We start from the raw sequence: 24,844 nt of genomic DNA on the forward strand, positions 1-24,844 counted from the left end.
GAGACCTAAAGTTGGAATTTAGCTTGAGAGCCATTCTTTGTTAGCCCTTGGATCTTCCACTGCAACCCATGCTCCAGAAATAATTTCTGCATTTGTCATTAATTGTTATTTTGACCTTTCTTTTCAGTTGGTTTTTGTGCTCCAATTAAGCAAAACCTATTGCAGTAGCAGGATTCTACATGACTCATGGTCACTTCTCCCAGTTATTTGAATTCTCCAGAGGCTTACTTTTCTCCGTGCGGAGTCAGCTGCTGCTTCTGCTGAAGTGCATATGGCACAGCTGAGACTCTCAAAATCAACATGTTCAATGTGGCAGTTTTAATCATGTTGCTGTATTTCAGCTACTCAACAAGGTTCTTAGGCAGCTTTTCTCCAAGTTCTGGCTCAGAACTGTGACATTTAGTTAGCAATGAGCATTCAAAAAGCACAAATGTAGCACTAATCAGAAAAATCAGGGGAGCATTGTTAACAGATGCAAGCAAGGTGCAGTGCTGCAAAGAAAAATAGTCAGCATTTTCACCTTGCTATTTATAGAGGTCCGTTTGAATAAATCAGCTAGAATAAATCAAATCTGACGACTCATAGGATGTGCCAGTCCTGATCAGCCCAGGGGCCAATCTACTCCAGTATGCTTCTTCCAGGAGCAGCCATGCAATGCCTGTGTAAGCATGAAGCAAACTCCATACCACTGCTACCACCATCATCATGATGCACCAAGCCAAAAGGTCCCATCTGAGTGAACAGTGTTCCCTCTAGAGAAAATAAATGATCCTACTATTTGAGGGCTATATTGTATCTACACTTCTCAGAGTGCAAAAGGAGCTTTTTGCCTCTGTACATCAGTGAAGGAAGCAGATGGAATATGGCTGCCCCTCCAGCACAAAGGCAGGGAAGCTCATGCATAGGGACCTACCAAATTCATGGGCCCTAGCAACCGATTACATGACCCTTTAACTCCCTTCTCCCTCTCCACCCCACCCTTCTAGGAGGCAGCTTCTTGCCAGCTCTTTGAACTTAGCTGTTTCCCTACACTTTTTCACAGGGAACCGGCTATTTCACGAGAGACTACCAATTACATGATTTCTATGAAATCATATATGTACTTGGTAGGTCCCTACTCGTGCAACAAGAGGGGCAGTGGTTGAAGGAAAATACAAATGGAAGGGACTTTGGAAGTTATCAAATCCAGCCACCTGTGATTACAGGTAACCATGGAACAGAATTCTCTTCAAAAAAGGTTGATTCAGAACATCCACTCTAGCCCCTTCCACACTCCACAAGCCGGAAACACCCAACCAGAGCACAGGCTGTTGCCTTTTTGTAGGATGTTGCCTCTAATGAATGTGCCCTGGCAGTATTATGGCTGCCTCAGCAAATGCAGGGGCATAGATATGCTGCACCTCTCTCCATTCCCTCAAAGTGGCCACACAGCTATGGTATAACTTTAAGACTGCACAGCCCTTGGATCAGTACCAATATTGTGGCCAGGGAGTTGCCCAACCTTTTTCAAGTGCATTTGGAGTGAATTCTACAGGATGATTGCATGCTATGAAAATAAGTATATTCTTTAGTGATTACCTGCCACCACCCTGGTTTCTAATATCCAAACAAAAGGAATGGTCTGGTCTGGTTTGTTTTTATCTTGCCTTTTGCCTTTTAATAGAATACCTAATCTCCCTCTCACTCTTTTCTTTTCCAGCCTAGATGATTGCTCTGTTTTAACAAAAGGACAGAAAAAATAATCCAAAGAGCTTTCCTTAACACATAGTCAAGGAAACATCCCACAGGTCATTTTCTACTTGCTAGTTACAACCTTCTAAACTAACAAAATAATCAAATGTATTAAGACAGGGCAAAGACTATAATTATGATCTCAGGTCTCAGATAGACTTTTGATGGATGTAATAACACCTGGGTCTTAAAGGGACTTGAATGATAATTGTACTCCTTGGAATCATTGGTTTCAACCTTGAAAAGGGCTCAACATTTAATCCAGCAAAGGAAATCTCTAAGAACTCCGAAACCATGCATTGTTTTTCAGTGTGAAGAGGACGGGAATTAAATTGATTACAGTGGCTTTTTAGTTGTAATTTAAATCTCATCTAAGGTAGCTTTGCCAAATTGGGACATGATGCCATCTGTTGTTGAAGCAGCAGTAATACACCAAGCTCTTCCAATCTATGTTTATCATATAGGCTGACAAAGCAGGACTGGAGTGCAGGGTTTTTACCTTACAAATTAATTTTCTTTCTGGGAAGCTCCTTATTCTGGAATGGCCCATTCCCCTTCCCTTCTGAGGTTTTTCACCTGCAATCACTATCCTACTTATAGTGGTCTGGAATTTGCACAGCATTTAGCAATGCAACAGTTAGGATGCTTAAAAACAACATGATAAGGTCTGTGGTTAGGGAGGGTTGGGGACTGGGTGGGTCCCATACCGAAAATGGATTTGCAAAATGAGACCAAAATCTTTCTCCATGTGAGATGTTCCTAAAATACAATGGGCTGTGCTCAGCAGCATCCATCCTAGCAGAAGGGAAAACTACATTGGAAACTACTTTGCCATGGACAGTAGCTCACGGGACTCATAAACCTCAAGGCCATGTCTTCAAATAAAAGTGCAAGTAAAGGCCCGGGAGGAGATTCCAATTGCTCCCTAGCAAACCTTGATCACAGAGGCAACTTTCCTTGGCTCATGATGAAGCCAGGTCCCTGCTGGAGGAGGCCCTCATGCCCAGAGCAGCGAGGCCACAGGCAAACCAGCACTTGTGGTCCAAGTAGCCAGCCGCTCCTCTCTCATTGACCTCATTCCCACCCTTCCTTGTATCCCTGAAGAGCTGCCTGATCTGTGGCAGGGCAGGTCCTTTGCAGACAGCAATTGCCCCTACCCGTGAGCCTGCTGGGCGAGAGGGCTAAGAGAGGGAGATGACAGCTTAGTTACCTGATCCCTAAAAGGCTCTTGATTCACGTTAGCAGCAGACAGGTGCACAGTCCCCAGAGCCCTGCTGTGCTTGTGGGCAATGAGTAGTGCGGGGGAGAGACACGCAGGGGCTGCTGTAGGGCTTGGCCACCGCAGCGTGAGGGACGCCTGTTCCCTCGTGCACAGCCTCTCCCTGTCATGGGGGGTGCATTAGGGCACGGGAAGAGCAGTCAAGCTTGGCCTCCAGGAACTAGCTTTGCCTCCTGACTAAGTTTGTCCCGAAGCCCGGCCGGTAAGCCGCAGTAAGTGCGGGAAGCGGAAGGGCGCGCGCCGCGCGGGGCACCGGGAGCTGTAGTTCCTCCCCTCCGGGCTGGTCCGTAGGCGCCCGGCTCCTAGCCCGCCCGGACATGGCGGCTCCCTTGGTGCTGGGGGTGCTGGTGGCGGTGACGTTGCGGGCCGTGCTCTACCGCTCCAGCCTGGCCGCCTTCATCTCCGATCGGGTCGAGGTATCGTCCCCGTTAAGCGCCTGGAAGAGAGGTGAGGCCGGGCCGGCGGCCGGCGGGGCCTGCACGGGCGCGTGGAGCAGCCTGACCGCCCGGGCCCTACGCGAGCTCCGCCGGGAGCCGCGCCCTGAGCCCTGTCCCGCGGGGCCGCGCCCCGGCCCGAGCCCCGCCTTGCCCGGCCACGTGCGCGGCCCGGAGCCCTGGAGGATGTTGGCGGCGCTGGTGCGGCCCCTGCGGAGCGCGGTGACAGCCTGGCCGGCGCCGCAAGGCGTCTCGTGAAACGGAGACGTGCTCCCCTTTCTAGACCGGCCTCCCTCTTCCTTCAGTCTCCTGCCTCCGTGCTGCGCTGCTTGCAATTCAAACCCGGGGCTAGATGAGCCCGTGGTGCCACAGACTTCCTCGGCGCGCGGTGCTGACCCCCCACAACACAGCACACGAGGCCGGGCCCAGGGGGAGGGGGCCTGTGTGACCAGTAAGGGCAGGGGAGGCTAAGCCTTGCTCTGTGGGCGTCAAGTCCACCTTAACCCTATGCCTCGAATAGGCCTGGCTCCTTGTCTGCATCTTCCCTGCATGCTCTCTGCTCTCCCATTGTCTGTCCCCACTTCATCCCAGCCCCAGGTCCTTTTCCTATGTTTCTTACCCAATCTTACTCTCAGACCTCTTCCTGTATAGATCTTTGTCTGCTTTCTTCTGCCCTGTATATCTCAACTTTTCTTCCCAGTTTCTCAAACTATTTCCCATGCCCAGCTTCCCCACTGTTGGGATATCTGCATGCCTCTTTAATATCTTTCTCTCTTCATTTGCCTGGATCCAGCAGGATTGTCACTAAGTGCACAAGATAAGCTGTCTTTTGTCAGTACCTAGATCCACTCCATGGCAGCCCAGAGATATAGCTGTAGGGAAAGTCCTGCCCAGCTGTATGCTGGAGCAAGCTCACTGCACCCGTTACCTGTAAATAACTTTTTTTGAGCTCTAACAAGTCCCTACAGAGCACAAGTGAACTGCAGCTTTTTAGAACATGGACAAATTTGGGCAATAGGGGAGGATTCTTGTGGGTAATACAGTATCTTTTATTGGATCAACTACATGGTTGGGAGAGATTTAGAGTAGATTTCAGGTATAAGCTTTCTCAGATCCAGACTCAGGCCTTACTCCTAAAGGCTTGTTTAAATCTCTCCCAGTTATGCAGTTGATTCAATAAAAGATGTTCCTTACAAAAATTCTTGCCCTTTGCATATTTCCAGGACCATCTTGGCAACAGCATCACTCTGGTGTTACCGCAGATTTTCACAGAGATGACAGAGGCATTTCTTTAACACAAAGCCCTGCCAATGTTTGAGTTCTGGCTCCAAAGCATGGGAGTCTTGCAGCTTGCCAAAGGAAAGATCACCTGCAATCTTCAACATGTGCAAAACATCTTCATCCCACTAGCCATCTTCTCAGATGGCTGAATCATCTTAACTGGAATTTAAAATATATATATTTTAGCTGGAGCTCGACATGTAATAGGAAAAATTTTGGTGTAAAAATGGTTAAAGTTCAGCAAGGTTATAGATAACTAAAAGCAGGTTATAATGGGAGATATGCAATTTTTATAATATGGGAAGTTTTTCAGCTTTGCCTTAAAATTTAGATGCATAATACAATCATAATTATTTACAGGGGTGCACCGATAGAGATTTTGGGGGCCGATACCAATAGCCAATTTTTTTTTTTTAAGGAGGCATATCGGCCGATACTGATCTGATTTCCAATACACAGCCCTTCAGCTTGAAGAGCCACGTCCAGCTGTTAAGTCTGTTGTGGTGGAAGGGGAGTGGGGGGAGGAAATGAAGGGACGTGGGGGGGCAGCTCAACCCCCACCACAGCGAGGGAGGGAGTGGGACTGGGGCAGGTGGTGCGGGGGCACTGGACGGAGCAATGGCTTGTGTGGGGGGGGGGGGGGGGGGGCGCTTCTGCTACTGCGTGCACCCCAGGAGGGTGGGGGAGGAGCATGTGCCCACAGAGCTGCATGGGGCAGGGTGGGCTGGGTCCAGGGCGGTGCTGGGCTATTCCCAGCAGGTGGGAGGGTGGGGGAAGGTTTGGCCATAGGCTGTACTCGGGGCAGGCCGTGGTGCTGGGAGTGGGGTATGGGGGGGGGGCTTCAGCCACCACACAATTTGCTGCAGCCCTCCCATAGCCCCCTTTCCCAGTGCCACCACCACCCACTCCAAGCACAGCCCTGGCCCAACTCCTTTCCCCCCCTCCAACACACGGGGAAAAGCCTGGTGCTGCCCTGGCCCCAGCCCACAGCTGCAGTCCACTCCACCCAGATCCGTGGGCACATGACCCCCCTTGCCCTCCCAGGGTGCATGCAGCAGTGGAAACTGCCCTCTCTCCCCCACAACCCTTGGACTTCGCTGCAAGCCATGGCTCTGTCCTGCTCCCTGCCTCACCCTGCCCCGTCTGGGCAGCGCCTACCCCAGCCCTACTCCCTCACTGTGCAGGCCTTGAGCTGCGCCCCCATGCCCCTTCCCTCCCCTCTCTCTCCCCCTTCCACCACAACAGACTTACTAATTGCACACAGCTCTCCAAGCTGCCGGCCTATACTCCTTGTCACCTACTTGCTGCACTGTGGCTGCCCGCGTGCATGGCCATTTATCGGCCAAATTATTGGCTGCATCAGGGTAATTTCCAATGCAGTAAATTTTCTTTATATTGGTGCCGATCCTATATCAGACGGATGTATCGGTGCACCTGTAATTATGTACCTCTTGTTCTGGTCTGTGAAGGAGATGCATAGGGATGCGCCTTGTCTGTCTAGTACAGGGCTGTCAAACTTATGGTCTGCAGGCTGCATTATGTATCCTGGTTCCTAGAGGGGCCAGGAATTCGTGGCATGCCATAGAAATCCTAACATGCATGTCAGCGGTGGGGGGGTGAGAAACAGCTTTAACCCCCATATCATCGCTCACCTTTCTGCAGTCCAGATCCAGTCAGGGGACAGGGTGATGTTGACACCTGTGGCCTAGGCAAACACAGTAGTCCAGAATGCCCCGTTTCCTTTCAAAGTGCATATCTTGTTAATGGTTTGATCCTTTGCTTAATGTCATGTTCAGTACAGACCATGTATTAATGTCTTTTATTTCAGAAGAAATATAATGTAAGAAAATCAAAGGTACTGGTATGCCTTTAGTCAGACATGTGAAGTCTACTTTATATAGTTAATTGCAAAACATGCCAGCTGCAAGGTTTTTAATTGCCTGAAATGAGTTGTAAAATTGTAACATATGGTGTCAATTTGACAAATTTGCATAGTAGGAAGAAACCACAGAAGACCTAATTTTAGTTTCTCCTCCAGTTTTATATGGAGGCAAGGGGTGAGTGACTTCTTCAAATAGTGAACATAAAATTGTTAGGATCACAGGTATTTTAATGTGGGTGTCCTGTGTGTTTCAGTGGTCGAAGGATTATCTTTGCTGGATTTGGGAGTCTCTCCATATTCTGGAGATATTTTTCATGAAGTAAGTGTTCATGTTTCATATTACTAGGCTTCTAATTCGTATAATTATAGAGGGGGAAAATGCTGTCTTGAAAGCTTCTAGTATCTGGCTGAGGGTGTGTGAATTTCATAAATAAATAACTTAATCTAAAAACTTAAATGACAAGTCAAGTGTAGAGGTGTACTGATATATCGGTCCATATCATATCGGCACCGATAAAAGGAAAATCGACGTTATTGGCAATCAGCTTTTTTTGGCTGATGTGGCCAGTGATGTCACCAATAAATGCCGTGTGCATATAGCCGGCAATGCAGCCCGCCAGCTTGGAAAACAGCATCTGGCCTGTAAGTCTGTGGGGAGCAAGGGTGCAGGGGGGGGAAGAGTCAGATTGAGGCCCCCATGGTGAGGGAGGAAGTGGGGCTGGGGCGGTCTAGCCGGAGTGGGGTGGGGCGTGGGATGGAGCTGTGGGTGGCTTGTCCTGTGGGGGGGCTGCTCCCGCCGCTGCATACACTCCTGGGGGAGGCATGTGCCCCCCAGGTTTATATGTGGGATGATGGCAGACTGCTGCTGTGGGCTGCACCGGCCTCTTCCTGGTGGGGGGTCTAGGCCGGGGCTGTGCTCACGGCGGGCGAGGGCAGGGCAGGCGGCGCAGGACGGGGTATGGTGAATTTTGGGGTGGCTTTAGCCCACCCTGTGGCCACCCTTCCCAGTGTCACCGCCATCCACCATACCCCTGCCTGTCCCGAGCATAGCCCCAGCCCAGCCCCTTGGCTAGGAAGTGGCTGATGCAGCCCCCAGGCCTAGCTTGCCCTCATCCCGCGCACAAACTCAGGGGGCACATGCCCCCCATGCCTCCCCCAGGGGTGCATGCAGCAGTGGGAACTGCACCCCTGGGACAAGCTACCTGCAGCTCCATCTTATGCCCCACCCTGCTCTGGTTGGGCAGTGCCTGCCCCTGTACCATTCCCTCCCTCACCATGGGGGCCTCGATCTGTCCCCCATTCCCCTTCCTCCCCACAGATTTACTGGCTGGATACTGTTCTCTAAGCTACTGGCTTGCATATTGGCAGTCAGTTTGGTATTAGCCAATATGGCTGGTTAATAATCATCCATCGGTATTGGCCAAAAAAATCTTTATCAGTACACCCCTAGTCACGTGACCTTCTGTATAACAAATGCATTCATCTACAAACACCTGGTGTTGGCAACACAGCTGTCTGCTATAAAAATTGTTGGTCTTGTAATTAATGATTGATTGCTACTGCATGCAATAAAATCAGGACCAAAGATATTCAGAAAAAACAAATGCTCTTTTCACATGCAGATGGTCTTAGTAGTAAGGAAGGGAACAGAAAGTGTAGGTATTTTTACTGGCAGTGTGAAAAGAATTGTTCACAGACAAATTAATGTTTGCATTTTCTAAGTTTACTGACTCGCTGTAACATGAGAAGCACATTAGGTTCCAATTACCTTCACAGGAGTCACTGTGATGTCCATATTTGATTCATAATGATCAAATACAAGCAACCCCCACTTAGTGCTCTTCGTTAGTTCCCTAAAAACTGAGCATTAAGCAGAATAGCATCAAGCGAAACCCATTTTCCTATAAGAATTAATGTAAATAAATATAATTCATTACCAGGGTGCCCGGCAGCAACAACATGAACACCTGGTAGCTCAGGGCCAGCTCAGCCGGCGCCGCGCTGTTTCCACCCGCCTAGGCATGGGCTGCGGAGGTGGTGCTGTTGATGCCCTCCGTGCTGGGCGGTGGGAGATGGGGGTGGTCATGGCCAGAGTCATGGTCACTCCAGGCAGTGGGAGCGAGGCTCAGTGTCTGGGGCTCCCCCAGCACAAATCATAGCCCCACCAGGCATGGGTGAGCTAAATTGTACAACAATTCCTGTGCGTCAACAATATGCTGTAGTGCTAGTGTATGCTCCCTGCTTGATGCCCACGAGCATTATAACAAAACTGGTTGAGCGCTAAGTGGAATCAGGAATGAATGTAAAAGGAGCATTGTAACAAAATAGCGCTAAGTGAAACAGCATTAAGTGGGGGTTGCCTGTATATGCCAGCTATCATCCATGGCAGCAGCCCTAACAGTGGAATTGAAGCTATGGAGTGGTCAGTCCTAAACATGATTACCTTTGCAGATATATTAGTGCAAGCTCTAATAGGCCAGTGCTCTTCCTGTTCCGCCACATGAGGGCATCATCCTCTAAGCACTTGTACGTGAGAAAAAGTTTGCAGACATGGAGGGTCTTATTAAGCTCATACATAAAAATTTACATGCAAGATCAGAGCTGTGGTCTGCTGAAGGTGAAGAATTAAAAAAAATTGTGGTGCAGTAATGTAATGACACAATAAATGCATGAGTTCATTCTTGGGGCAGACTCTTTTCCTTTTTAATGGCCTGGTCTTGCAGACGCTGCTGGGTCAAGTTCTAACCACTGCAGGTGTTACTAGTGAAATCAGTGGGACATCTCACAGCTGGAGGAGTTTAAGGATTAGGGCCTTGGTTGGTAGGGGTTTGTTTTTGTCTTAAATTCTGTTTCTCTTTTAATCTTAAGCTGTAATTATGCCTCATTGATTGGACTTGCACATTTATTCAATCAGAGTCATTTTGAAAATCCTACATACTTCAGTAAAAGCCTTCTTGTTGTTTAACAAAGGCCTTTCCCCTATCTATTGTAATATTTTCTAATTCTTACTTATGGAATCATAGAAAATTAGGGTTGGAGGGGACCTTAGGAAGTTGTCTAGTCCAACCCCCTGTTCAGAGCAGGACCATCTCTAACTAAATGATTCCAGCCAGGGCTTTGCTGAGCCAGGCCTTAAAAACCTCCAAAGGTAGACATTCCACCACCTCTCTAGGTAACCTGTTCCAATGCTTCTCCACCCTCCTAGTGGGACAGTTTTTCCTGATATCCAACCTGAACTTTAATTGCCACAACTTGAGATAATTGCTCCTTGTTCTGTTGTCTGCCACCACTGAGAACAGTCTAGCTCCATCCTCTTTGTAAGCCACCTTTCAGGTAGTTGAAGGCTTCTATCTCCTCCCCTCTCCCCCCCCCAATCTTTTGTTCTTCAGGTGAAATAAACCCAGTTCCCTTGGTCTCTCCTCAGAAGTCATGTTCCCCAGCCCCCGAACCATTTTCATTAACCTCTGCTGGACTCTTGGCAACTTGTCTGCAGCCTTTCTGTAGTGGGGGACCCAAAACTGGACACAGTACTTGGCCTTACCAGTGCAGAATAGAGGGGAATAATGACTTCCCTTGATCTGATGGCAGTGCTCGTGTGGCAAGGCATCTTTGGTGCCTGCCACCTTAAGGGCCAGAACAGGCAGCAGAGCAGCCTGCAGGTGGCTCCATTCCCAATCAGGAGTTGCATGCCCAGCAGGAGGCCGCCCGATTGGGAAGTGGGACCAGCTGCCTGATATAAGAACAGGCCTTGGGTAGTAGGGGCCAACAGTTGTAGGAAGAACAGAACCTGGCTGGAGCTGCTGCTCATATAACATCTTGGAGGTACAGGGGAGAAACTGGTGATGGTAGGAGGTTCATGGTCCTGGGGCATGATGTAAAACTACACTCTGCTAGGGTAGGATGGTGTGGTGGGACTGTCTGTGGCAGGGTGGTCCCCAGGAAATACCATACCAGTTGCCTTCCTAGTGAAAGGCAAGTATGGTGTGCCTTGTAGCCTCAGCCCCCACAACCTGGTGGGTAAGCTGGCAGTAGAGACAGGAAAGGGCCAGGCATGCCTATGGACACCTAAGCCCTGTGGGGTGTAAAACCCCAAGGCCCCAGTGAGGGGGTGGAAGTGTGGCCCCAGTGAAGGGACATAAAGTGGGTAACAGGCCTCATGGAGTAGGGCTTGCAAGGGTGGCCTGAAGGACTGTGCATGGGGGCGCAGAGTAGGGTCTATGTGACTTGAAGAACAGCACAGAGGCCGGCCCAAACAGTTCAGTGATGAAGGCCCTAGTGAAAGGGCATGATTGGAGGTCATAGCAAGAGGGCAGGATGCCCAGGCATGTATGAGGAGGCCTGAGGCATAGTTTTTACTTTGGATGCCATCTGCGAGGAATGGGACACGGTATAGGGGAGGTCGGAGCCATCTATAATGCCCTTGGCATCAGGGCATAAAATGGCCAGCCTCCTGCGTTATTACATCTTTCTTGATACATCAAATTATGGCAGGTGAGACAGGGCAGACTGCCCTAGACAGGTGGGCAGGTTGGCTTTGTTCCTGGCCTTGTGACTTCCCCCGTCATAGTTCCTGTTAATGCAGCCCAGTATGCTGTTATCTTTCTTGGCAACAAGGGCACACTATTGACTCATATCCAGCTTATTGTCCATTGTAGCCCCCAGGTCCTTTTCCGCAGAGGTGCTCCCCAGCCAGTCAGCCCCCAGTCTGTAGCAGTGCATGGGATTGTTCCATTCTAAGTACAGGACTTTGCACTTCTCCTTGTTGAACCTCATGAGATTTCTTTTGGCCCAATCCTCCAATTTGTCTAAGACTGGTCACTCTGAATCCTAGCCCTACCTTCCAGCTTGGTGTCATTCGCAAACTTGCTGATGGTACACTCCATTCCATCTTCCAGATGGTTAATGAAAATATTGAACAAAACTAGCCCCAGGACCAACCCCTGGGGCACCCCACTTGATACCGGCTGCCAACTAGACATTGAGCCATTGATCACTACTGGTTCTGCCCAACGATCCAGGCAACTTTCTATCCATCTTGCAGTCCATTCATCCAACCCATACATCCCTAGCTTGTTTGCAAGAATGATGTGGGAATCCTTATAAAAATCCTTGCTAAAATCAAAGTATATCATGTCCACTGCTCTCCCTGCATCCACAGAGCCAGTCATTTCATCATAGAAAGCAATCATGTTGGTCAGGCATAACTTGCCCTTGGTGAATCCATGCTGACTGTTCCTGATCACTTTCTCCTTCAAATGCTTAGAAATGGATTCTTTGAGGGCCTGCTTCCTGATTTTGCTGGGGACTGAAGTGAGGCTGACTGGTCTGTAGTTCTCTGCCTCCTTCTTCTCTGTCTTGAGGATTGTCACTATATTTGACCTTTTCCAATAGTCTGGGACCTCCCACGATTACCACTTAGACAATCCAGTTGTTTTAACATGACCAAAAGAGGAAAAAATAAAAATGGAATGCACACCCATGCACTTAAATAGACGGAGATTAAATTTAGATTTATGTATACATAAAAACACTGCATTAATCCTTGGTGCTATAGCATAACTGTAGATGTACCCCTCCTCTCACCTTAACAAGAATCAGAAAGAGAGAATAGCAAAGTGATACTGTTACCAGCACAATTATTTATGTTTGCAAATGCTTTTCTCCTATCTGTTTTTATGCAAAAGACCCACATGAACAGATTAAACTGCATCTGTAGAAAGGACTGTCAAACATACAAAGTAAAGAGCTGAACAATGAGGGAAAATGTTTTATTTCCATTTTTAGTGTAACTCTAGTATTATTGAAGTAACGAAAGTAAGAAAGAGGATTTAAAACAAAGGGTGATTTTGTTTTGTTTTGTTTTAAGTTGGCCTGTATGCTTCTCTGCAAGCCCTACGAGATGCTTGGGAGAAGCCATTCACCTTTCAGCCAGTAGAACCTGATCTCTCAAGCTTGCAAACTCAGTTTCTATTGATTTTTTTGCATGTTGAATGACTCCCAGATAAGTCCCTCAGTCTGTATTGCGCTGCAGTAACTGTCTTATGCAAGAACAGCAAGGAAATTAGCTTTTGGCGACTCCCACACAATAGCATTGCATTTTTTTTCCTTTCAAACTGGCAGTTGTTTGTATAATCTGAAGACAGCTTGGCAAGTTTTGACTTTGTTTTTCTCTTTCTCTCTCTCTCTCAGACCCCATTAATAATATACCTCTTTCATTTCCTGATTGAATATGCTGAATTGGTGTTCATGGTAAGTGCTGCTTCAACCTTTTTTTAAAAAAAGTCCCAGGAATGCCCCTTTTCTAGGGCAACATCCTGCGAGCAGTTGATTTTGCTCAGTTTCAACAACTACCATTGGCTTCCAGGAGACTTAAGGGTCATCATCATCTTATAACTCAAGCCGTAAATTAGCTCAAAGGTTATTCAGGAAGGCAGATGTGTCTGTGCATATGTCTTCCTGTGCCCCTAAGTCAGGGGTGGACAATTATTTCAGCTGGAGGGCTGCCTAATGAGTTTTGGTGAACGGTCAAGGGCCACAAGGGTAGCCCTGCCCATTGACAAGTGCCCCATCCCCTGGTTCCCATCTTGTGACCGAACGTCCTGCCTCCTAACCCCCTGACTTGCCACCAGAGGTCCCTTCCCTTGCCCCCAGAAGTACTCCTTTTGGGAGGGGATGTTTGCCATCTTGGAACAAGAAAAAAATCAAATCATGTACTAAAAGTTAAACATCTACTATAACATATTTTAATTTTATTACAAAAAATATCTCTGTCATGATTTGTGTTTATGTTGTATATATAGAGGTGATTGCATAATAGCTCAAAATAAAATCTTACTCTTGTATGTTGTGTGTGGGGCAGTGTGTTTGCATGGTGGGGGGTGTGGGTGGAGGGGATTGTGAGGGGGGTGGCTGTGTAGGGGGTATAAGGTATGTTGCAGGGGAGTGTGTAGTGTGGGGGGGGGTTTGTGGGGTGTGAAGGAGGGTGGGAGCTGTGGGGACTCCCCCTCACACACTCCCCCCACCCCATGGCGCACAGCCCCTGCCACCAGCAGTACAAGCAGGTAGCAGGCCCTTGCGGTGTCCGTGGCTTTTGCAGGTGCTGTTGTCCAGCAGTGCACAGCTTCAGCCAGAGCTGCACGTGGTGGCAAGGGGCACAGCCAGGCTGGCTTAGCTTTATCATGCAGTGCTCCCATGGCACACATGCAGCTCCCGGCACTTGCCTGCCCGCTGCTTCCTGGCTCAGTGCAGGGACCTGCATGAGCTCTGTGCTCCTGTCAGCCCCAGCCCATGCTCCCCACGCCTGCCCAGCTTCAGCTCCCCCACTTCCCCCTGCTGCTTCCCTACTTGCTGCCCAGAGCAAGCACCGCAGCAGGGCAATGGGGAAGAGCCCCTGGACACAAGGGAAGCCGAGCAGGCCCTCCAGCGGCTGCGGCAGTAGCAGCAACAGCAGCCCCACCTGAAAGCTGCATGCTGGCTGGGCCGGGCCCTTCTGGGCACAAGGGTGGGAGCAAGGCGTCTGGGCTGGGTGGGGTACAGTTAATGGGTGGGCACTGCTGGCCAGATGAAATTGCCTGGTGTCTGAATCCAGCCCTTGAGCCATATTCTGCCTGCCTCTGCCCTAAGTCTTCTAGACCCCTTTGGTTGGCCAAGTGTCACCTAGTAAGTAGATAAGGGACTTGCTGCAAATCTTTAAGATTGCTTAAAGACATGAAAAATAAACAAAATAGTGCTTTATTTTAAACTTGGCATGCTCCCGTGCTGAGCTCAGCGCATGCCCTGAAGAGGCATCCTATTAGTTTGACCCAGCTCACCCAATGTTTGTATAGATCAGGTACTTCAGTGGGGCTTTTTGGCACTTTTATATTATAGCTGATTGAATCAACTTTAGATAAAAGCACCAAAAAGCTCCACTGAAGTGCCCAATCTATACAGATGCCAGCGGCCCAGATTGAACTAACACACTTCCTCTTCCAGTAAAGTTAGGGGGTTGGTTGGTTGTTTTTTCCACATCTGTCAGCAGCCTAAGTGACCTGAGAGGATAGGGAATGTATTGTGTTTTAAAGAAAGAAAAGGGACATGAGCTTTGGTTCTGTTTCTTATGGAAATTGTTGGTGAAAAATTTAGAAATGGTACTTTTGAGATTGCCCTTCTTGTGAAAGAAGAATATACATACATTAGGGAGTTCAGTGGAAGGAGGATTAAAACTTGTATGAACATGTTAGAATTAAAAATATCCACATCTACAGTCAGTTATTTTGTCTGTGCTGCTTAACACAAAGGTGCAAAAATCAGCCATGTAATTGCATCTGCTGTTTGACTCAAAGCTGTCTCTGTCCTCAGCGCCGCTTTCTTGCACACCTCACTTGTGCTAAAATCACTTGTATCCCACTTATGGTAACTGTTTTGAATAATTTGCTGTGATCCCTAGACAGAAGTCTGCTGGTTTTCATTGTATTAAGTGTTATTAGTCGTACAGGCATTGTCCAACAAACTACCTCTCTGCTCAGCTAAAGCTGTAGTTCTTTTACACTTTCAGTGGTGGGCAGTATGAGGAAAAACCTAACGTAGAATACATTCTCTCCTCTTCCAGTGCCGACTTTTGGGGTTCTTAAAATTAATATCTCTGATACACCCACAAGGGTATAAAGAACCAGGGTTATATTTATATATAATTAATGGACCATGGTTTAGGACTCACTTGGTCTTTAAAGATTTCCAACTGTGACCTACTACCAGTTACTGCTACGGTTACTGACAATGCAAAGCATTGAATCAAAGCCCTAGTTTTAAATGGTGGTTGCCTTTGCCACTTTTTCATTATTTTATCCACCTGCCTGTCCTACCTTCTTTTCTTTAGATAACTGATATACTCACTGCTGTTGCCCTCTACTTGGCCATCCAGGACTTCAACAAAGTTGTGGTAAGCAGATTTTGCCACTTAGTTTTGCTCAATAATCACCCCATGTATTTTATTACATGAAAATATGTGCAAAAGGGATCAGGTCAAGGTCTGTTCAGACAAAGAACTTTCAATACCTGCTGCTTAGAAAGGGATATGAAGTGTGATAAATAATGAAAATCAGGCAACAGGGACACAGACCATGGGTGAACCCATGTGGGCCCTGTTATCATCTGAAGGGGTGGATTTTAAGCATACTCAAGGTATTGTGGCATTGCTGAAATTACTGTAATGAATGTGAGCAGTGTAGTTAAATATAGCTGCTTTTGTCTGAAATGACTTTGAAGTGTTTAAGAAGCTAATGCACAAACTGCACTTGGGTCAATTAAACTGTCAGTGAAATGCAACCAACTCTAGGGTGAAATGTTGCAACCACTTTACAGTGCAGTGCAGTGGGATGCAGCAATTCAAGACAAGAATTGAGAACTCTTGCTTTCAGCTGCAGTGGGAATTTTAGGTGCACAGAATTTAATTACCAAAGTGTGAATTTGGTTGGGCTTTTGGTCTGAGCCCCTGTTCCTATAACAACTAAACCAATTTGTTAACCAGTTACTGGCCTGATTGACTGCAAACAAGGTTTGTGTCCATTCATGGCAAGGTTAATTCACAGACTGAAAAGGACATAATGGTACTTTTTTAAGGTTAATAAACCCTGCAAGAATGTTGTGGGTGTAGTTTGATGCCAGATAACCCAGTGATATGGGGGAAAAGAGCAAATATTCTGTTGAGCCCGTTGATAAATCCAACACCAGGGTCACTTAATCCTCACCATGGATCAAGACTAGCAGGTGTTCCCAAAAAAGCCATGGTTCCTTTTGTAAATAATTTTATCAAGATAAGCTCTGCTCTCTGTGACAGTAGTAGTGTGCTTCCCACAGTCATGCAGAGGCATTGATTTAAAGGAAGGATGCTTCCATTTTCTTAAACATCTGTGTCCTTTGGCAGGCTCCCATCCAAGTACGTATTTGGCCTTACCCTCCTTAGATGGTTTTGAAAATAATGTTTTTCTCAGAAGGTACAAGAAAACTGTTTTTAGTAACTTTAATTATTCACACAGATGGAAACTGCCCTAGAAGGGCCTGGTTCTGGGCTCCTGCCCCTGTACCTTTTCTGCATCTTGCATTTAATATTCAGAGAATAAAACAGATAAATAGCAATGGGGCAGGTTCTGCTCTTTTGAAGGCAGAGGGTGGGGTACAGTCCTGGCCCCCCCCACCTTTAAGTGCAGGCAGGGTCTATCTCATTGAGCCTCATGCTCAGTGTGGTAGACCTCCTGGCCCCTTATGTCTTCTCCATTTGGCTTTCTAGTGGGCCAGCTTCAAGTGGAGGGCTGGAGAGTTCTTTGGCCAGTGCTTAGACTATGGCGTTGCAGTTAAAGCAAGTTGTTGGCAAGTTGGAAATGCAGGTTCAAATCCCTTCTGGGGCAAGGGGCTCTTGAGCCCATGTCTCCAATTCTCTGAGTAAGTGCCTTAATCACTAGGCTTTGGGCACTTGTATATGTGCACAGGCAGTCCTACCCACCTCCACAGGTGGAAATAGTATGTAAAAGCCATGTAAGTACATTTGTATTTGCATGACTACATAAGTGCCATTTAGTGAGTAAAGGTGGAATAGGAATTGGCTGCTTGTTTGTGTTTTGAGCACCATATCTCACCAATGTCTTTTTTTTGGTTTGCAGAAATAGCCTAGTCAGGCATTCAACCATGTTCTGCGGCTTCATGTAGAATAGCTTAGGTTGCTGAAAATCAGTAGCAAAGGAGTTAAAATTAGGCTTATTAAATGAGACATTTTTTCATTAAGTGTAAGGGAGAAAGTATTCCTGTATAGACATGGTGGGGTAGACAATGGCCCACGTGGCTACTTACCATTCATTGCTCAATTATTACATCTGAAAGCAAGCGCTCTCATGCTTTTCCCCATGCTCCCATCCCACTTCGGAAGAACACCTATAAAAATCTGCAAGAAACCTCATTATCCTTCTGCTGACCCATCTTCAGAGCTCTATTTTGTTGTAGAGCCTAAACAAACTTGATAATTAGGTTGGTGATGTGCTCAAGCATTGCTTACCATACTGATTTTCCTATTACCGTGTACTTGCCAATCTCTAGCTCTTTTCTTGTGCTTAGATTGCGAACTCTTTAGGAGAAGGACCATCTTTTTTGCTCTGAGTTTATACAGCACCCAGCACAGTGCAGCCCTGGTTTATGACTGGGGCTTCTAGGTGCTTTCCAGTTGTGCAAAAAGAGTAAGATACAGTGTATTTCTGTATCTGAGAGGTTTTGATTCTTCTTCTTTTGTTCAGTTTAAAAAGCAGAAACTCCTAATAGAACTTGATAAATATGCGCCAGATGTGGCTGAACTCATCCGGACACCCATAGAAATGCACTACATCCCCCTCAAGGTAGCACTGTTGTAAGTATTGCTTCTTTCAAGCAGATGCAAGATGCTTAAGGTTCCCAGTCCTATGTTTTCATTGTGTTTAGCTGTTTCAGCCGCTTCAGTACTTTCCTTTTTCTAGCTTTGTATTTGCTCTTGGGTACACAAATGTACCAAATGTAGTATGTCCACATTCTGTAATTGAAAGCTAATATTTCTGTTCACTTACATTGCATACAGTACAGAGAATTGGCTTAATCACAATAGAAGTGGATTGATAATATACAATTACTAATATTACAGAGGAAAATATTTTCTCCATGGATGTGATAGCCTTCTTCTTTCATCAGTGTTGAGCCAGTGCATTCAAAATGTCTTAGATGTGTTCCCCTTCCAGAGGAACCTTTTTTGTGAAGTTCAGGAGTAACTGAGCTAGCTATTTTGTGGCCACAACAGTTTGAAAACACTGAGGTCATTCTGATGCATAAAGTTTCTGAGAGCATTTCTAGCTTGTCAACTTTAACGGCATCAAATGCAGTATTTATTCCATATGCTTTACATTCTGAAATAGCAAGGCTTTAATTAAAACAAATGGCAGGTACTTAAATTCGAAAGAAACAGATCTATTCCTGAGCTTTTGGATCTGAATAAATCAGACAAACCCCATGTCTCATATTAAACAACTAAAAGGATTTTGTCTCTTTGATCTCCTATTCCATTAACTGTCCTTTGATCAGAGAAGGCTTTTCATAAAAGAGACATTTTTATTGATTTTTTTTTTTTTTTCTTTTCTTGTCATACATGATTTATATCAAGTCAGCAAATTGCTCCAGGGCAAGAAAGTAGGGGGGTTGGGTTGTTGGGGTTTTTTAATTGCAGATTATCAAATATTTTCATTACACACTTGATGCACAATGTCACCAAGGAATATTGGCATTAGATATTTAATATCTTGATGTAGGTACTATCTCTCTAGTATTTGAAGCAACTGTTAATTTTTCAGGCATTGAAAAATCTAGGCTCGGATTGAGAGAGCCTAGGACTAGGATAAATATGATATCCTGAAGGAGATAAGGGCTTTGATTTTTTTTCTAACTGTTCTCATTATAGCAGCTGGTTTTGTTGTAATGGAAGTTGATTGATCCATTGTCCTGCTTATTGAATCAATAATCTGAATGTTCCTTAGTGCTTTGGGATCTAGTTACATTAGGTCATTGCATCATTCATTTCAAATTTTCACAGGAACCGGTGTCTTCAAAGATTTGCACTGTGATTATATTCTAAAAAGTGACTCTGGAAGGTAGTAATATAGGGTTCTGTGTTTGCTCTCTGTGATTCTAGTTCAGATAGGCTTATGTTTTAAGGAGAAAAAAAGGGGTTATGTTTACCATTACACAGTCAGTTTTCAGGATAGAACTGTATTTTAAATGTGCTTTCTCCCTGCTGCCATCTCCTTTTTTTCCATCATGGTCCCCCACAATTGCCCATGTCCTTCAACATGAGGAAGACTTGATTTTTTTGCATCATACGAAGACCCAAGTTCAGCTGAGTTGTTCTGTTGAGAGGAACATGTACATATTTAATGAATTGAAAGGAGATGCCAGATCATTTCCCATTTATTTTAATATATCTCCTTTTGCCTTGGTATTTGCACTTTTTAAAAGCATGAATGTAATTGAATTTTATTCTCTTCCAGTTATCTCTTAAATCCGTACACAGTGATGTCTTGTGTGGCAAAGTCCACTTGTGCCATCAACAACACCATTATTGCATTCTTCATTTTGGCTACGATGAAAGGTAATACACTGGGAAAACTTGTCCCCTCTTATGTCTTTAATGATTCAAACCTTGAGAGATTGTAGATGCAGTTAGTAGCTGATAAATAGGTTTAGAATAAAGATCTCAGCTAGTCCTACTACAGACTGGGTCAAAGCAATGTCAGAGGTCTTCTTGGAGTCGCAAAAAAAAGGGGACTTCATACTTAAACCAGATTCTCCCATCCCAGTGTGCCTAGGATGTCTGGCCTGATCACTTCATTTATTCAAAGGATTAACTGCCTCCTTGGACAGCTTTGAATAGTTTTCTGTTTAGAAACAAATCAGCCTCTACCCTTATATTTTCTATCTTATTTTCAGTGAGATGCAGGACTCTGTTGCTTTCTCTTGTATATATTGTCAAAAGTGTTTGTTTTCAAATAAACAGTCACCTGCTTCTGATAACAGCAAAGGGTGAGATGATAGAACCTTATTTGAAATCAGCCAGTTGTGGATTCATAAGTAGGGGCCTACTCAATTTGTAATTTTATGGAAACTGCGAAAACCAGGTTTGTCCACAAAATTAACTTTAAAAAAACTTAAGAAAAATAAAATGCTGGCTCCCCAGCGGGGCCACATGAAGGGCAGCCATCAGACAAGGTGGTGGCTATCTTCTTCTTCCTATGCCAGGTCCTCCCCAGCAATCGGTGCTGGGGGGTGGGGCTAGCAGAGCACATCCAAGAAATATCTGCAAAATTTGCTCTTCATGCTTTTCTTATGTGCTTGAAGCAGGAGGGTTTATCATTTAAACTACACTTGCAAAAATAGACAACTAAGGCCTGTTTGGGTGAATTGCTCTTCACTCGTTCATCTATTCAGAGATGCACAAAGCTCAGTTGTAGCGTGTCTGTGCCTCTAGCATGGATCAGCTTTTAGTGTCGAACAACAAACTGGTACAGACACATATTATAGTTTCATGGCTGGTAGGGTCGGAAGGGACCTGAGCAGATCATCTAGTCTGACCCCCTGCCATGGCAGAAAAGAGTACTGGGGTCAAACAACCCCAGCAAGGTGTTCACCTCCTCTTAAAGACCCCCAGGGTAGGAGTCAGCACCACTTCTCTTCTTATGATTGAACTTAGTATCCAGAAATCAGTCATTACCATAAAAATGCCAAGAAATCTTCCAGCTATAGTCCATCTCTCTGTCTCAGCATTTTTGTGGTAATGAGTTACTGATTTCTGGAAACGAACACTTTGCCCATGCACAGTCCCCCCCCTCCACCCCCTACACTAACACTCAATGAAACAGAGGCCATATGGGTTTCTGTCTATGAGATTTTAAATGTGTAAGTGAGAAGACTCTTTATTTTAGAGATCCTACAACCTCTTCTTTCTCTTAGAGGCTGGAAGTAGAGCTGAGAAGCTGATCTATTTCAATGAGGGTCATTATGCTAGAATGGGCTGCTGATTGGCACATTAGAGTCAAAACTGCTCTCTAATCTCTTCTCTGTCACTAACCTTGAGCAAGTTACATAGACTAAATGTTCAAAAAGGGCACGTGATCTGGTATGCTTTTCTTTTTCAGTGTCCAACTTGGATCCCTTGAGCTTCATTTCTCTCCCATTTCTATTGGAATTGTGGGTGCTTGGCACTTAGTTCACTCAAATAATTGAGCAGCCAAAAATGGAAGCATTAAAATGAAAGGTCACATTGAAAAGCTTGGCCATTCTCCTTTGTCCATTTAGTTTTTGTACCTGTAAAAAGAACAAGAAAAAGAGAGAGGTCTACTAGTCCTCTGTCTCACCTGAGGACTGAAACTTGAGGCTTCTGTGGAGTTTGCAGAATGGGACATTCCAATGGAAACAGACTCTGTTAGCCACGGTATTAACATAATGGCTACTCGATGCATAAATGACCCAGGTACATGCATTCATCTACATAACTAGCAACTGATATTCTCTCTCTCTCTCTCTCTCTCTAGATTTAGGGTTTATGAATCTTTCTCTAAGTAGATGGAAGGGATTTAAACCAATTACATAAATTGCTTTTTCTTGCAGTTAGGTGTTGTCAGAGCCCTTCTCCTTTGCAAAACATAATGTAGAACGAAATGGACTGAAATAGTTATTTTTACCCTGGTGGTCTGAATACTATGCATAGGGACTGTGCACAACTTTTATATTTGACCAATAGCTTCCTATCTAAAGGACCGTTCGAATCTGACCTTCCTTCTGAGTTGCAGTCATTAAATTAAATATGTTTGTTTCCTGCAGGTAGTGCCTTCCTCAGTGCTGTATTTCTGGCCTTAGCAACATACCAGTCACTGTATCCTCTCACCTTGTTTGCACCAGCACTTATATATCTTCTACAGGTAAATACTCTCGAAGAGCAAGTGTCTCTAACCTCTGATATATTGTATGAAAACATTTGCTGCTGCCCAACAGTGAAGAAAAAAAATTCAATGGTGGTTTCTCAAGATAAAAGAGCTTTCATCATTTCCCAGGACACTGGGTATTTAATATGTTGCAGGGGCCACGTGGAGGGAGAGAGGAAAACCAAAACACATCTGCAAATTTGGTGGTCTCCCTGCCTAAACACACAAATATGTGTGTGATTGGTGACCAGCAGAGGGAGAATTTTGGAGCAGCAGTTTCTTCTGCACTGACCCATCATTGCTGGCATGAATTTTAAATGGTCCTTTTATCTGAGTCATGCCCAGAAATGCTTTGCTATTGGCAAAGATAACATGTGACCTGTCCCCCAGTGCTGGGTGGAGTGTACTTGCGGCCCTTGAAAGCATCTGCTTTGCACTTCCACCCTCACTCCACCTCCACTACCAGAGTGTTGACTGGATTCCATAAGGGTTTTAGAAGAAGATGATATCCTTAATTATTCGTGCAGCCCAAAGGCCCAGGAGACAAACACTGAGCTGGAAAACAGATAAATCCATCAGAAGACCAAGAGCCTCCTTCCAAAGTGTGGAGGGAGTTTGCGGGGAGTGAACCTGAGGCATCTCTTTGCTGGTGAAGGAAAAGAGATTTATGATTGGTTTCTGGAGAAATCTTACCAGGCTCTTTCTAGGGACTACCCTGTTAAGTCTTTCCCCAGGTCCCAGATAGCTGATGCCATTCTGTACATTTCCACTGACACGCCTCCCCATGTATGACTTCTACAGTGGATCTTGCAGGCATTTTTTTCTGTTTCCTGATACACATTTCCAATTCAAAAAAAGAAAATGTAGAAGTATCACTTTTATGCTTACCCTTCTTCCCCCAACCATCAAATATAAATGTCTTCCATTTTCCTGCAAAACATCCTGGGAATTTCATTGCTGCTCTAGATCTTTGCAGTAATGGAACTTGTAGGTAATCAATGCTACTTGTTAAATCTGAAAGGAGACTCTCCTTCAGCTTGGGGAGCTGTTAACTACACCAGTGTAGTATGAACTCTCTCTCAAGTTGAATAACTTCATGCCAAGAGCAATGCATAAGCAAAGTGTTTTGCAGTTGTGGTGACAAGGGATGATATATGAATGCATAATTTGCCTTTGGATTTATTAGGGAACTTTTAAAAGGATTTGGAGCTGCCAAAATACATTCTGCTTACCAGGATTTGTAGATGAACTTCCTTGCTTTCCTTGCATAGGGATTAAAAGGCTACTTTCTTGCATTTTCTAATCTGCTGTGTCCAAGGCTTCTGTGTAAATTGGTGTGAAATGTCCAAAAAGCTCTCTGGTCTTAAGCTTGGTGCGGTTCAGAAGGATGGAGCCTCTCCAAGTTGCAGCTACTTGTCTGTATTGTCTTTTGGAACTATGCAGCAGGATGTACAGAGCAACCCTTGGTGCAAAAAGGAAAGGCAGCATCACAAATTCAGAGGCACTGGGTTTTGTGGAGTTTCTGTAGGAGGCAGCTCATGTTTTCAAGCCTGCTTGCCTAGTAGGATGCATAGCTACTGACACTGCACATGTGATGAGGGCATTTCAGGCACAGACAACTGGTTTTATGGTGGTTGAATGTAAAACTGCCTGGCCTTTGGGCACAGTCCTGAAAATATTGGGCAGTGTCTGTGATGATTTGATTGGTCAGGCAAATGAGGACTATGTGTGAAAAAGCTCCTTCCACCATAGTGGTGCCAGTATTTGTTGCTTTCACTTGGCATCATAAAAGGCAGATCTTGACATTCAACCTTCTGTGTGGCTTTCTAATTGACATGCAGCGTCTCCTGATTTCTTTTACATTTCCAGCGTCAGTTCATACCAGTGAAACTGAAAAGCAAAGGCTTCTGGATCTACACCACGCAATACGCAGCATTGTATCTGTGCAGTCTGGTGGTGATAATCTGCCTCTCATTCTTCCTCCTCAGTTCCTGGGATTTTATCCCATCTGTTTATGGGTTCATGTAAGTATAATTTATTAAGTTTCTTTCTGGCTGTGCTCAACCTGTGCTGTGGATTATGCATAGATAAAGCTTCATTGCAGTCTCAGAAATGAAACCAAAACAACGCATACACATAACCCAAGTTCCTTGAAATTATTGGGGTAAGAACTAAAGGAAAGAAACTAGGTGTGGTGTAGGTAACGGAACTGGTTTGCTTCTTTTTAATTAGCAAGGTGCAGACATTGTATGCCTTGGTGTAGCTATATTGACCACTAGGTGTCACTCGTACTACACAGGAATAAAACTGTAAGTAATCCCATCTGGCTTTATAAAAATAAATCCTTGAGTTTTTTATGAAGAGCCACTTGAGAAAATATGGACAATAATGGCCTATAAATATCTTGTGTAACACTGGGGTTCAATGAATGACTTGTAGCCTGTTGGATATTTTGGACCAATTACTGGTATGGTCCAGAGTTGTATACTGCTGTAGTGAGCTATCTTGGCTTCCCCAAAAGGTTAAGGTATGGCTGGAAGTACTTCTGCACAAAAGCAGATGCCAGTCTAATTGTTGTCCTCTCTGGTTATGGTTTTTATTTTGGGCAAAGCAGATATTTAGAAGAGTGATTCCCTTTCCTTTTTTTCCCTCTTTATGGTTTCTTCCTTCACATCTACGACATACCTCCTTCATCTGATAGCACACAGAGCACCTATATACATGGGGAGCATGGGGCAGATATTTTAATTAGAGCAGCTCTCGGGAGCGCATGTCA

General features: G+C 45.4%; 1 protein-coding gene across 1 annotated transcript in view; it reads left to right on the forward strand.

The window, feature by feature from the left end:
* The first annotated feature begins 3,264 nt into the window (after positions 1 to 3,264).
* Positions 3,265 to 24,844, forward strand: part of PIGU (phosphatidylinositol glycan anchor biosynthesis class U) — a 49,288-nt gene continuing 27,708 nt past the window's right edge. Inside the window, exons 1-8 of the mRNA XM_006266627.4 lie at positions 3,265 to 3,457; positions 6,862 to 6,926; positions 12,797 to 12,856; positions 15,465 to 15,527; positions 17,869 to 17,978; positions 19,639 to 19,739; positions 21,968 to 22,065; positions 23,938 to 24,092. Coding sequence (XP_006266689.1) covers positions 3,328 to 3,457; positions 6,862 to 6,926; positions 12,797 to 12,856; positions 15,465 to 15,527; positions 17,869 to 17,978; positions 19,639 to 19,739; positions 21,968 to 22,065; positions 23,938 to 24,092 — 782 coding nt within the window. The 5' untranslated portion in view covers positions 3,265 to 3,327. The remainder of the gene's footprint in view (positions 3,458 to 6,861; positions 6,927 to 12,796; positions 12,857 to 15,464; positions 15,528 to 17,868; positions 17,979 to 19,638; positions 19,740 to 21,967; positions 22,066 to 23,937; positions 24,093 to 24,844) is intronic.

The sequence above is a fragment of the Alligator mississippiensis genome, chromosome 9, assembly GCF_030867095.1.
Source record: "Alligator mississippiensis isolate rAllMis1 chromosome 9, rAllMis1, whole genome shotgun sequence".
Taxonomy (NCBI): Eukaryota; Metazoa; Chordata; order Crocodylia; family Alligatoridae; genus Alligator; species Alligator mississippiensis.